The sequence below is a fragment of the Hyalella azteca genome, unplaced genomic scaffold, assembly GCF_000764305.2.
Source record: "Hyalella azteca isolate HAZT.00-mixed unplaced genomic scaffold, Hazt_2.0.2 contig2569, whole genome shotgun sequence".
Taxonomy (NCBI): Eukaryota; Metazoa; Arthropoda; class Malacostraca; order Amphipoda; family Hyalellidae; genus Hyalella; species Hyalella azteca.
Genome location: NW_025932839.1, coordinates 214296 through 229327, shown reverse-complemented (window position 1 = coordinate 229327; position 15032 = coordinate 214296). Strand labels below are relative to the sequence as shown.

The 15032-nt window shown below is 40.4% G+C and overlaps 1 protein-coding gene across 1 annotated transcript in view; it reads right to left on the bottom strand.

Annotated features, from left to right (window-relative positions):
- Positions 1-2738: 2738 nt before the first annotated feature.
- LOC108677776 (protein phosphatase 1B) overlaps positions 2739-15032 on the bottom strand; it is a 28464-nt gene continuing 16170 nt past the window's right edge. Inside the window, exons 10-11 of the mRNA XM_018166056.2 lie at positions 6645-9556; positions 2739-2787 (exon numbers count right to left, since the gene is read on the bottom strand). Of these exons, the coding sequence (XP_018021545.1) occupies positions 8669-9556 (888 nt within the window). The 3' untranslated portion in view covers positions 2739-2787; positions 6645-8668. The remainder of the gene's footprint in view (positions 2788-6644; positions 9557-15032) is intronic.

The following is a 15032-nucleotide window of genomic DNA, read 5'->3' as shown; positions in this document are numbered from 1 at the left end:
AAAATACCTCTCGCTTTACATAATTTAAATTGTATGTCTATGACAAATCTAAAAACCTTGATTGTCACTGTGTCCCACAACTCAAGGAACGTCAGTGCATCATCGTTATATCATCACCAGCAGGATTTTCATTTCTTCGTCATGGATCAATGAAATTCTACGATGTTGATTTGCGTTACGTTTAAATATTTGTTTTACCAGTAACTAATGCTGAACTTCGCGTGTTAGGCAGCACGATCAGCGCTACTGCCGAGTGTACAATGCCAGTTAATGCTCCTTATCAAGAACTATTGTATGTTTAGTCCCACCTTCAAACAGTATTGCAACCTTCTCAACATTTTCCTCCATCACATCTTCGATTAAATAATCCCAAATACCCATAAGATAACGCTTCATAAGAAATTATTGATACTACTACTTCATAAAAAGATCACTTAGTAATCCTTTCGAAAATGTAAGAAGATCATATCAAGCGCAAGAGATAAAATTCCCTCACACCCGAGCTTGCCAATTAAAACAAATAACTTACAATGCACAACGAAGTACTTGAAGCCTAACTACCGACGCACACTTTCTACGACTGTGACCTACAACTTAACATCACATTTCAACACGAGTTGATTTCAGCAAATGCGACTAACTGATGCATATGACAATCATATGTATTGGGCAATCATACGTATAGGACAATCATATGCTAAGGGCAATCATATATCAAAGTCGTGAATTCGTTCGTGAGTAGCCATATTGTAGCACAGCAACTGTAAGCAGTTTAGGTTACCTAAGATCGTCATGCTAAGCAAAGTAAGTTATCTCCTCGAACGGGAAAAGACAAGTCAAGCGTTAACTATTGAACAAGAATCAAAACTAAATTCCAATTTACTAGAAACACCAAGCTGACAGCAATTAAACACATAAATTGAACAATTTGTTACAAATTGAGGGTTAACACTCTGTTAGATAAGCATTTCTCTTCGTTAACCTATTCTTACATTTATCAATTAGTTTTATTACTTAAAATGACACAAACAAAAACTATCAAAAAAGAACTTACGAACTGAAGATGTAGAAATCTCAAAAATATTTTGATTCAGTAAAAGATATAACCCGCCTAGCTGCACAGCGATGAACTTGAATCATGTTCATACAAAATTCCTCATCGAAATAAAAGTTATACCTAACGCATATCAAGGAACACCGTTAATGAACTTCACGCAAACTGCAGGTCCAGAAAAAAAAACGTTGCGCATAGGAGAACGGCAAAAAATTTGCAATAAAATAAAAGAAACGTTGAGTAAGCACTTTTAGAAATGGCAACCATGCCACGCCGCACGGCGTATCTGGAGGACGGAGGTCGTTAATAGGAAGGCCACGCACAATATCAATGCATAATACAGAGATCATTGTAATATTAATTATGATGATGATCATAGTATTAGTCATCTCTTAGCCATAACATTGTCGCTTGGAAATAACTACGTGATAAACGAGTAAATGGCACATTAGGCACTCCATTATAGGCACACTAGGCACTATATTGGACACGCTAGGCACACCATTAGGCACACTAGGCACTCCATTGGGCACACTGGACACTCAATAGGCACACTAGGCACTCCATTAGGCACACTAGGCACTATATTGGACACGCTAAGCACCCCAAAAGGCGCACTAGGCACTCAAATAGGCGCACTATAGGCACTCCAATACCCTAACAAAATTTGGGGACCGCCTAGGCTTTAGTCGAATATAGTCGCTACACTTGGCGCAAAGTCATTCTGGGTCCTGCTTGGCCACCAGATCGAAATCAGTTTCTGGTCAGAATCTCCTTTCCGACTTAATAGTCGCCTGAGAGTATGACAAGGATTGGCCGAGTCATTCCGAGCTAGCAAGCTTCCCAGAGGCTGCCCTTGGAACCCTGGGCCCATACTTTCAAAAAAAAGTTAAGAAATCGTAAGTTCATCAGCCAATCATTGACGGCCTTTCGAGCAAAATCCACCAATCATAGACAAGAAAATAGAGCGTAAGTACTTACGTTCACTTAGCCAGTTTTGCATGTATGGCCCCCGAAAAGGAAAAAGAGAAGCTGATTTACGTGCTCCCCGAATACTAGGCGGCCCTAATGCAGAGTCGCACAAAAATGTAAATTTTGTTAGGGTAGACGCGCTATAGGCACTCCATAAGGCACACTGGATACTCCATTAGGCACACTATAGGCATTCCAATAGGCACATTAGGCACACTAGGCACTCCATTAGGCATACTAGGCACTCCATTAGGCACACTAGGCACTCCATTAGGCACACTAGGCACTCCATTATTCACATAGGCACTCAATCAGGCACACTCCACACTCGATTAGGCACACTAGGCACTATATTATGATGCATACTAGGCAATCGATTAGACGCACTCGGCACTCCATTAGACACACTAGGCACACAACTAGGCGCACTAGACATTAGGTACACAACTAAGCGCACTAGACATTAGGCATACGACTAGGCGCACTAGACATTAGGCACACGACTAGGCGCACTAGACATTAGGCACACGACTAGGCGAACTAGACACTAGGCACACTACACACCAGGCACACTAGACACTAAGCACACAACTAGGCACACTACACACTAGACACTAAGCACACGACTAGGCGCACTAGACACTAGGCACTCGACCAGGCGCACTAGACACTAGGCACACTAGACACTAGGCACACGACTAGGCGAGCTCACAGCGAGTAAGGGCGCGAAGAGGCCGCAGGAGGGGCGGGTAGCAGGCTGCCTGCACGGTAATTACCATTAGTTATGCAACTACTTGCCACTAGCTACTGCTGGTGACCAGCTCTCTAGCACCATTCCATACACTAGTCACTAATCATCATCACGATTTTATCTATTTTTTAGTTGATTAGACTGTCTTAACCTGGACATCTCCCTTTCCGACACTTCGCGTCCGCGTGTGACACGGTCACTGATGACCAAATTAGTGACCAAATGCAGACGGGACAGCCTCGTGTCTAACAAGGCATGATCTGACTTATACGTTCGAAAGTAATGATAATATTTCAATATAATCTTCACCTGACGCTTTCATGTCGGGAGTCTAAGTGACGAACATGCATGACAGTAACTAGCACGCTAGTGTAGCCTCAGTGACGGCCATAACTAGCACGCTAGTGCAGCCTCAGTGACGGCCATAACTAGCACCGTAACTAGCACGCTAGTGCAGCCTCAGTGACGGCCATAACTAGCACCGTAACTAGCACGCTAATGAATTGTGTGGCTGAACAACGCTTGTGATGTTCACAAGACTTTCACGAGATTTCATGATAGTGAATGTGAATATCTATGAATGTATTTCTCTAATACAATACATTTGAAATACAGGGAGTGTCGCAGTGAGAGTCAATTTCTTAAAATTATATTTTCAGAATATTTAATAAACTACTTGGTCAACATAAAAAAGCAAGACAAGGACCGGTTAGTTCTCTACGCATTACAATCAACAGTAATGTTTTCAACATTCTACAGCCCAACTAACTTCAATATCAAACTCGAGGGGTGCTGTTGAAAATGGGGGTAGAATTTGTAAAATAATCGTATATGGTTGAATATATCAAAGTGAAATGGATTGTGTTAGTGATAACGGCAGACAAAACTATCTAGTATTAAGTGAGTGTGTCTGATTAAGTGATGCACAAACCGTGTCTAATTAAGCGATGCTCAGACTGTGTCTGATTAAATGATGCACAGGCGATGTCTAATTAAGCGAGGCACAGACCGTGTTTAATTACGTGGGGTACAAACCGTGACTAATTAAGTGAGGCATTATATCTTGGTAATCCAAGACTTCTACCCAGTTCCAAGCTCTACCAAATTCTGTATCAACATATTGTAGGTCTATGTTTCTGATCCAGAAATTATCACGAATTTGCTACAATTTTGATCCTGAACTTTTTTCTTATTCTTCACCGAATAATCTATAATGCTTATGAGCATCATAGGAATAACATGAGGATGAAGCACAATTTTGTTCATTATAAGTTAAGAGAGTCTAATGGCTTCTTGGCGCGACACGCTTTGTTGACTACAACCCAAATTTTACAAGATGGAGATTATAACAAACGTACAATCATCAAATTATTCATCAGTGAACATATCTGTAGAGTCTACAGGTAGAAAATATTGCTAGTATATTAATTAACCATCAACATACAATTATTAGTATCTGGTCACTCAAATTTTATCTTCACACACATGTATGACTTAGTGTGAGTGCGATGGAAGTTACGTACAGAAAAAGCTATACTCAGAATAACGCTCGGAATTCATTCAAGATTGTGATATATTTATGAGAATATCGCATTAGAAAGATCAAGCACACAGGCAAGAAGTTTTTGGGCAGGACCACGTCGAGATAACGAAAAATATGATCACGATCGGTATAGATTCAGGTTGGGAGAAGAGATTGTAAAAAATTAGTAAGTGCATTCGGAGTTTAAAGCGGGGCGCGAGTTAATCTGTCAAGATGGGAACAAATAATTTGAAGAAGCGTTCATGGTTAGAAGAGCAGTGTAAACGTAGTGATGAACTATGCAGATAGAAAGTCTAAGTAGTCAAGGTTGAGTAATTCAAAATTTTTCGCTTTTGGTGACACTGAATGAAAGTAAATAGTGCAGTCAAGACTTGCCCTTTGTACTAAACTAATCGAGATGCAGTGGATACAATATAAAGAAGTGTTTCTTCACTCCTGATGCGAAGTAACGGTAGATTTTCCTGCCGTACCACGGACCGGTGGCACAAAAATCACGTGCAAAGAATTTGCTCGTTCATTTGTTAACATATTCACCTTCTGAATAAATGCTATCGTCGCATACTGCCAGATAAAGGTTCACAAATGACACTTAGATGAAGCATTACTCTAATGGATGTTAAGTTAGCGTGTCGGACTAACCATGGAAGTTCGTGTCTAAGTCTACATCATCTGAGATCATCACAGCATCAGCACGAAGAGTGAAGCAACTCGTACATTAGAAAGCGTTACTGTCTTAACTAAAACGCACTTTCGATGGCGTTATCGTATTATTAATCATAAATGAGCTACATGTTAGGACTACAACGGACTATGGCGCAGTACTGCAACTACATTATCCCCCGAAAAGTGTAATCATTACTACTTTCACTGACTATATTCATAGGAAAATGATGCAAATGATCGTTCCAGCAAAGCAATGCGATACAAAAAAGTATACAATAAAAAAACTTCGTACTTTGATCCATACAGGAAATAAGAAATTAGAGAAAATAAGGTCGGGGAAGATGCAGTCGAAGGAAATGTGTAGTGATTCGCAGTAGTGGCTGTGGATGAATAAAAGAAATAGAGAAGTACTTAAAAAAGTACGGAATAAGTGATGGGGACTTGCACTGAAAAAAAAACGAGTCTTGTAGAGGGACGAGATAAACACGATAATAGAACATAAAAGATGGCATGGCTGACTGAAAACAATGAATGAATGGTAAAATGAAGAAGCCTTTAAATTAAAAAGAAAACTCAAGTCATGTTAAAATAATTGTGATCTTGAAATTTCCATGCAGAAACAGTAGCAAGTTTAAGTAAAAAAGACGAAGCTGAGCTCAAAACGAACAACGAAAGTATTAATTGACGCAACAAAAAGTAGTATGGACGAATCGAACACAAGAAGGGAAATGTTGATTAGCGAATTAGTGAACATTGATGACATGAGACTAACGAGAGGAGGCTCAGTGACCACTTAACGAGAGGAGACTCAGTGACCACTTAACGAGAGACTCAATGACCACTTAACGAGAGGAGGCTCAGTGACCACTTAACGAGAGGAGGCTCAGTGACCACTTTAACGAGAGGAGACAATGAGCACCGAGGATTAAAATGTGAAGATGAAGTTTAAAATGAATGAAACGAGATAAAAGAGATAAGATTGATAAATACGAATTAAAGCTGAAGGATGTAAATAATATGGAGGCGCTCATTCTTTGTGTAGGGTAGAGCGACACTTGTTATTCGCAAACAAACTTGATGTTGTTGTATCTTAAAGAAAGAATATTTTGTGTTCAAAAATAGGGGAATGAAATTGTTTGTTGTAACGACAATCGCAAGCTGGATTAACGTGGATTCGTCAAGTTGGTACGAACATTATAGATGTGAAACATCAAACTGCCAATTAATGATGTCGATATTCAGCCTTGGTTTATCCCGAAAATAGCGTCCATTTTAGCCATCAAGTCTCAGAGCAAAATACCGGACATGAATGAATCGAGGATCTCCGCCTGCTACGGATATTAAGGTGATGATATTAATATCCGTCAGATGATGGGGACATTGAGATTACATGCAAAAGTAATACGACTGAAAACCAGCTTATTAACATTTGAATGCAATTAAATTTCGGCTGAACAATGCGGGCAAGGCATGAGAAAGCGATTCAAACTGCGATAGGCGCTCATTGGAAACACTGAAACATTAAGTAGATTAGATACTCATGAAGTAGATTTTAGTGAACCGGCTCACGCACTCGGAACATAAGAGAACGTTAGCTGGGCAGACGCAGTTAACCACAAGGAGGAAGAGGGGCTTAACAAAAGATCCTTGCGTGAACTTACCTCGCTCATGATCGCTAGTCTGTAAGTCGAGGGTCTCAGAACACCGAACTGAAATGTCGTACACTGCGTGGTTCCTTCCAGTACTGGTACTTGATATCAACAACACATGGCAGTAGCGTTAAGATATCGGTTTATAATGGTAGTTTGTTCCACACAGGCACTTGGAAGTCAACCACAGATCACCGAATAACTTGATAAAGGCTTGATTGGTGCATTGTTCCAAGAGACACAAAAGGCAACAGGTCCACGTCTTGGGGGTAAGGCTGGTCACGAACAAGGTAGCAAATTTTCACTTCGGCGACGCAAATTTCGTACGAGGAAATTGTAGTCTTTGAACAACGAGATCGGAGTCTAACGAAGATGGTTAGGCTGATATGGGTGCGGATATGTGACTGACACAGAAGCGATTCTTATCACTAAAATGAGGCATCAAATCTAAAATGAGTACGGAACTATAATTGCATACGAGGACAAACTGAAGAAAGAAGAGCAAGACCGAACGACAGCGAAGCACGTGGTCAAAAATATGCCAAAACAAAGAAGAGGTCTGTTTTGCGGACTAAAATGCGTAGTGTAGAGCACAATGATGCTCAGGACCAAAACGCCAATATTCCATTAATATTTGATAGTTGAGCACATTCCCTTTCATCGAGCTCACCGAGGCCGTAAATCATCAAGAAACTTTCAGTTAATTAGATTCGCTCAGAAGTATAAGTTTCCTGACGATTGCCAAAATAGATAATCAAGACAAGAGAAGATGGGAGCGACACGGACATCAGAACAATTTCTTGATGTTCAAAACGAGCATTTCTCAGGCAAACAACCAAGGGGCACAAGCAGGCTTTCATATTCTTTACTGGTGAAAGAAATGAAAGAAAAAACAGCTGAAACAACGCAACATTTACTAAGAATGAAACGACAACCTAGCTTACTTCGGGGAATCTTGATGAATGGTGATTATTTCTGATACTGATGCAATATTCGATATTAGTAAAAAAATCTACAGACAACAAATCGACAAGCCTAAGTAAGCATTTGGCACATATAGTTAACTAAACAACACTAGGTGCGCTATACGTTCTGTAGTTCTACCACCACTTGGGCCGTCTATATTCAATCCGTCAGTCCAACTCTCAACATTCGTTCCTAGCGTCTCCAGCACAGCAGCGGATAATAACATGCAAGTAATACAGTTAACAACACTTCTAAATGATAATGAAGGCACTACATGTATATATGTTTTTGCTGACAGGCGACATGATGTTTGTGAGGAGGTGGGAGTTATTCTAACGCAATCCTTGCCAAATATCATATCTAAACACCAACTCTTGCTTTTCGTTGAATTTTGTGGCGCTAGAGCATTGATGAACCTGTTGAATGCGTCAGCAAGTCGGGTTGATGCAAATGGCCACTGACTTGCAACGAAATGAAGTCCAAGCAAGAATTCTCACGTAATCCCCGCAAGTGGGAAGTCCATGCTAGGCTGGGGTGAAATCCCTGGTTAATACTTCACTATCTAATACTCGAAATACTTCGCTGTACGTGACATTCACATTGAAATGCAGTCCAGCCTAAGACCAAGTGGAGTTCGAGAGAGCACTGCAACGCTTCTGACCACGACTTTATATTGTTCGTGAAAGCTTCCGATGCATTAATGCATGTAGTAACAATTAAGAAGCTATTCCCTAGTTATAGAACGACAAAAGCAGGTTCAGAAGCAAGATGAACAAACTGATGAGGCTGAGTTGAACAGCCACTATAAGTAGAGTGACATGAGAAAGCAACAATTTGACAGTCTCCACAGAGGAGTTATTTTCTGCCGATGTCAAACAATACACAAACAATTTCACTCGACAAGACCGAGCAGCAAAGAAACGCAAGCTTAGTTATCTCCGGTAGGTAGACTGATGGCTAAGGTGCCATTAAGATATTTCTCATCCAAGAGAGCGACGACTTCTTAGAAGAATGTGTCCCCCTTGATAGTGCGACGAAGTTTGAAGGGGGCAATAAGTGTCGCTCCCGTCTTACGGCAACGACTGAGCTGTTTGGTTGCAAACCGGTGGTGGCTGTTCTTCCTCCACATCATCCTCCTCCTGCCCGCACTGGAGGAGTTCGAGCTCATCATCCATGTCGTCGATGGTGGTAACGAAAGGCAAAATAGCGTCGGAAAGTCCAGCTACGGGAGCAGGAGACATGAACGAGTCCTCGTCGTCATCATCAAACGACATACGCGGGGACCTCAAGCGCTTAGGCGACGAACCCGACAGCGTGAAGATCGGCATCATGACTTCGGAGCTGCGACGCGGTATCGGCGATGCCGAGGACCTTGAAGGTATCGGGGACCTGGGCCGACCAACCATCCCAGAGTCATGATACACCTCCAGCTGATCCATGGATTTCATAGGTGAAGTGGGTCGCTGGGACCGAGGAGAAGTCGAAAGAGTGGACATGGGCTTGGGTGGCAGTGCGTCGAGGGTGTCGGTGGGAAGACTGCGCCTGGGTGACAGCGCCCTCGGGTGAACATGTCCGATGGACAGCATGGACATGGGTTCGGAGGCCAGCAGGTCCAAAGGATCAGTGGGTAAATGAGGCATAGGAGATCGTGATCGAGGGGACTTGCATGTAGGTTTGGCTTGGTGGAGAGGGGGCGCGGAAGTGTCGATATCCCCCATGCTTGTGGCGGGGGTTGTGGGGGGCGCTGAGAGGATGGGGGAGCTGCTGCTGAAGGCCTCCAGGAAGTCATCGTCCTCCTCAGTTGGGGAAGACGGCGGAGAAGGAGGGAAGTCCAAGATGGGGTTAGTGAGCAACCCCGCGAGTTTGAGCTTCATGGACTGGCTGGGGAGGAAGAGGAGGCGACTTAATCCCCCGTCCCCCTCTTCGCTGTAGCATTCCTCCATGGGAGTGGGCGTATCCTGCACCCCAGGGGACGTCAAACACCCATAACGTATTGGGGGGACAAAGTGGGGGAATGGGGTACCTCAGGGGAGCATCTACTACCAAAAAGGTGAAAGTGAGAGCAAAGAAGGGGAACAGTGAAGGATGAATGGGGATGGGTGACATGAATGGAGACTGCAGAGGCGTGTGAGATGAAGGTAAAGATGTTTTAGTGAAAACAAAAAACAAGCAAATGGAGTAAGAAGTAGAGAAAATACTGATTGTAGGTTGAAGTATAAATGAACGAAGAAATAGAGGACGAATCGAGCATGTGGATAGACTGAAAAGATTACTAGTAACACTCAAATGAGACGAATAAGCAGAATGAGTAATGATTGATAACAGGAAATGTATTGCCAGGAAAATAGAAGAGGGATGAAATGGAAATTGAAAATGAGTGAAGCGAATGGAGAGGAAGACACAAAGATAATAATTGAAAAATTAAAACAGCCTAGCATAAATAGTTAAGAATGAGTGTACTACATGCCTATAGCTCAACTATAATATCAGTTAACTAGCCTGAAGCTTCACTAGCATAACAGTTGACTAGCCTCGAACTAGACTAGTTTAAAGTTGAACTAGCATACAAGTTCGCTAGCCTAAACATAAGATTACTAGGACTAAAATCATTTATTTTTACAAGCCTGATATAGTCCTAATAATATCTATGCTTCGCACTTAGCTCTTTACCGCCTCAGACATTATTTAAAACTTATACCCTAACAAAATTTAGAGTCGCCCCAGCTTCTGGCAATCCAAATTAGAAGCTGCCGCGTCTGTAAATTTTCACTGGGATATTGGCAAGACAATAATTTTTGCATTGATAGCATCGTAACTAAATGTTAAGTCAGAAAAATTGACAGGTTATATTGTGCAAATAATGACAGACTTTCTTGCTCACAGTATGAGCAGAGCGGACGTAGCACCGGAACACCTTTTTGCAGGGCCAAACTAGGTCAATATGACCTATACAAAAATTTATCCAGGACCTCGCCACTTTATTGATGCGATCCAGTCAGTGCTGAGTTAGTACTTATACGAATAGTGATATTCGTATACGAATATCACTATCAGTTGTGATAATAGGCGGTAAAGAGACATGGTGCGCAGGTCACTATAAACATGCACACGTCACTCTCATCACAATACAAATATGGTGAAATTGCCGCGCATGGCAAAGCGAAATGCGGAATAACTGCGATAGACGAAGCTAGGAGATAGCAGATAACTCAAACAACAAATAAAACCTTAAATATTTTAATATGCGATCACAATCAGAGGGAATTATCTGTAGTCAAGCGAAAATATGCGTAATCAAAAGAAATTACGATTAATCCAACGTAATTTCGAGGAATAGAATAAAATGTTTTAGAATCAAACTTGAATGATGCGGATAAAATCAGCGGGGTTAGCGAGCTAGATTTTCGAGAGATGTTAGTATTTAGCATCGATGATGATGGTGAGCAAAATGGAATTAAGTAGTATTAATGATTGATACGTTCAATTTTTGGTCTGGTATTTGTTTTAATATGATAATGATATGAATACCAATGGGGTGAGTAAGGGAGGTTAAAATGATTTCAGCATTCAAACAATAACAATTTTAGCGGTTTCGCTATGATCAATAATTATAATGTTCCACAATACTCAATAATTATAAAAATTCATAATGACCAATAATTATAATATTTCACTATTATCAAGAGTTTTAAAGCACAATTATAAACGGTTTGATTAGAATTCGAAAAAACAGGGTTGCATAGAAAATAAACAGTTGCTTTCATTGATGCCGACCCATTTTGTTCGTGGACTTTTTCTTGGTAAAAATAACCAATATGAGAAGAGTTGAAATATTTCACAGTATTTACACTGAAAATATTAATACGTAATTACAGTATATATTATATACAGCAATCCTTCGAGGCACGCTTGGCTCGCACTGCGCAAAAGAAAGCCATGCGTACGCAATCCTAATCAGAATTGAATTACACAATAACAATCTATAATAAAGTACGGTACCAACAATCCGCATGCTGCTAATATAGCAGTTATTTTCTCATTACGACGTTACGAAGCGTCACGCATAACAGCAGCCACAAGACAATAACGTGCCGTAGTGAACCACAGCCGTGCAGTCATACGGAGACCCGTAGCATAATTATATAACTTTCAGCTGAATCACGCGTAATAACTTATATAATCTCATATAGCACACAACCACGGCTAAATATAAGCTCAAATAATACACAACACAGCACATGACACATGGTCTCGCTTCAAGTCCCTGGATGACTGAGCACTGAAGGGCCTATTAATTTGTTGCCTATTATACTGTATATTAAAGGCTAAATCCTAGGTTGCAGCTTCTACTGTCACGATCAGTAGAATGAAAATTTATCAAGAAATATTCCGGTTCGAATTTTTTATTAGAATCAGTTCAAGAATCGGCGTTGTGCCAACGTTGCGCGCATTACAAGCAGCGTTGCGCGCATTAAACATCAAAGAAGTTATGCGCGTTTCATGCGCGCGTCGCCGGCGACACCAGACAGCGGACAGCTGTGATTTACAGCGGAAAATACGCCGATAAAGACGACACTTCGCTTACGTTATGACCACCCATGTTGTAATTGAACGATTCTTGAAACACAGGCGATAAGTCTCATGGTTTTGTATAAGGTATGAACCCTTTTTAAATGCATTGTTATAGTTACAAATAAACGTAGCGGTTAACATTAATAGACGAAATAAATAAATTCATGCAGACGGATTAGTACAGGAATAGGGCCTAATCTTGCTTGTAGCCAAAATAACCGAAGTGCAATTTCCTTATTTTGAAGTAAACATACAATTCAGACGAATGGAACCCATTTAACAAGTGATCTTGCCAACAAAAACCAATTTAAATTGATACAAATCGAATATATGATAGGTACGTATATCGTTTAATGCAGGAGACGAGCTTACATGCAATATGCATTTTGCATGCATTTTTTTGTTGAATATTTTTCACAATTCAAATTTATCTTTGGCACTTTTGGCTAATCCTGAGGTAAGAAGTGCAAAGAAAATGTAGGACAACATTAATACTACTGCAATCAACAAGCGAAGAATGAAGCAATCAATAAAGGAAAAACGTAAAGTAGTAGATGACGTAGCAAAAGTAATAGTGGTAGATATAAATCAGCAGAAGTAGTGGTAGATGATAGTATCGAGGGTCCGTAAGTGCTGTACCCACATGAGACTGTTTAACCTCAACGCTCACACACGAGTTGCTTCGAGGAAAAAGATTTTTCAGGGAAAATTTCATGCCTTCAACGATTAATCAGCATAACATCTAAAAGACACACACACCGACCATCAAAGACATTCACCATACTAGACTAACTGGGAAAACACTCACCTAAATTAAAAAAAAACTAACTTCGAGATAAAATTCTAAACTGCTGTTTAAATTACGGCCACGATTGCACTTGCTAGTACCGTGCAGATGCCTTTTATTTTAGGTGATACTAATTAAGTGCTAATACCGATACTCTATTTTACTATCTTTATCTTTAAAAGAAGAGGAAATAAAAGACATGCATTGTTATCTTGAAATGAAACATTAACTAATATGGAGAGCTAGCAACGTTTTTAATCGCTACAATGAACAAAAAACATTAAATTACGTGACCGTTCTCGTCATCTTCTCACAGGAAACTGTCACGGAGAAAACTTACATTTTATTCAGACAATTTTGCAGTTTTAGGCACTGTCCTTGACACGTAATGAATAAATTTCGCACGTAAGGCATGATGGCCTACGAAGGCATTTTCTAGATATTGAGGCAACAAAATGTTTCCACTAAGGGCAGGTTGACAATAATTAGTAGGCTCGTCGTAATTTACGAAATATCACAAGTCAAAAATGATATTAAGGACGCTCCATCTAACTCTGGGCGCCAATGTGACGCATTAACAATATGAAAACCTTGCAAATCTCTGCTGGGCATAATTGATAACTATCGATAATACGGTTGACCCTTGGGGGTCGACTGCCCAATCCTTTGATGACCTAACAAAAAAAAAAAAAATACGCCAGATTATTTCTTGTCAAAACTGAATTATTCGAGAAGGTTAAATTATAGGCTTGATTCGAACGCGATGTTCAAGTCGAATATTCACTAGTGAGCGAGAAGAGCATTAAATGCAGGCAAATGAGAAATACTAACGTGAAATATGAAATGGAACGGCGACTAAGATGTGAGGATTATAAAAGACGTACCTATATTTGATAATAAATTGTGGTTGGGAAAAGGGAAAAGACTTTTTCATCAAGAAATTAGAGAAATATTCGCAAACTTCAATTAGGAATTTAAATATTCATAAAATATTAGCCTGAAGCAATTGATTATTGCGATCGGGAACATACGATTATTAAACGAAGACTTTGGTAGCTTCCGTAAGTAAATTTTTGAATGGGAACACTAACAAATGATTAGGTGCAGCAAAATACGAAAAAGTGATAGCAAACAAATGCATGCTAAATTTAAGAAAAATATGATATACAGCAGCATCACTGATGCAGACAAGTCGCTCGTCGTGCAAGAGGGCAAAAAATTGGGCCTCGCATTGCTGTTTTTTTAAATTGATGAACAGACACATACATGAAATGGTTCGATAATAACATTGAAAAATAATTAAATTTAAACTACAACAGGGGGTAAAAGGGGCGATATCAAATTAGACGAATCTAATATAATAAAGGGCTTTTAAAAAGAGCTGGAAGTAGGGATTGTGACATTGAATAATGCGGCAACAATCGATATATACAAAAAAGAAATGGGTCTGGGGGGGATTAAACAAACCTGGACAAATTAATACACATGCAAGTTGTTATCAACGACGAAACACATACTATCCTTCTTATAAATGAAGTGAATAAATAGAAATGAAGTGATTAAATAGGAAGAAAGTATAGAAATAAAACCATAATTCTGAGTTGTTTTAGGAGTCGCGACTATAGAAGGGATGGCAAGAAGCGAGGGATAATAGAATGAAGTAGAAGGGAGAATGTAATATCTTTTCAGATGTTCCTAGTAGAGACAGCTAGCCTAGACGATGGATGAGAAATGCATAAGAATCAGCAATGTAGTGAAGCATGTAGCAGTAGACATGAGCATGACATGGACATGAGCATGACATAGACATGAGCATGACCATAGACATGAGCATGACCATAGACATGAGCAAGGGAAAGAAACTGTAGCACGAGAAAGCTCAACAAAAAACATTAAAGAAGGAGCATGACCGAACACAGCAGAACAGTGGCATGCAGCGTGTGCCTGCAGGTAGCGTGTGCAGGTAGCGTGAGCAGGTAGCGTGTGCAGGTAGCGTGAGCAGGTAGTGCGTGCAGGTAGCGTGTGCAGGTAGCGTGAGCAGGTAGCGTGTGCAGGTAGCGTGAGCAGGTAGCGTG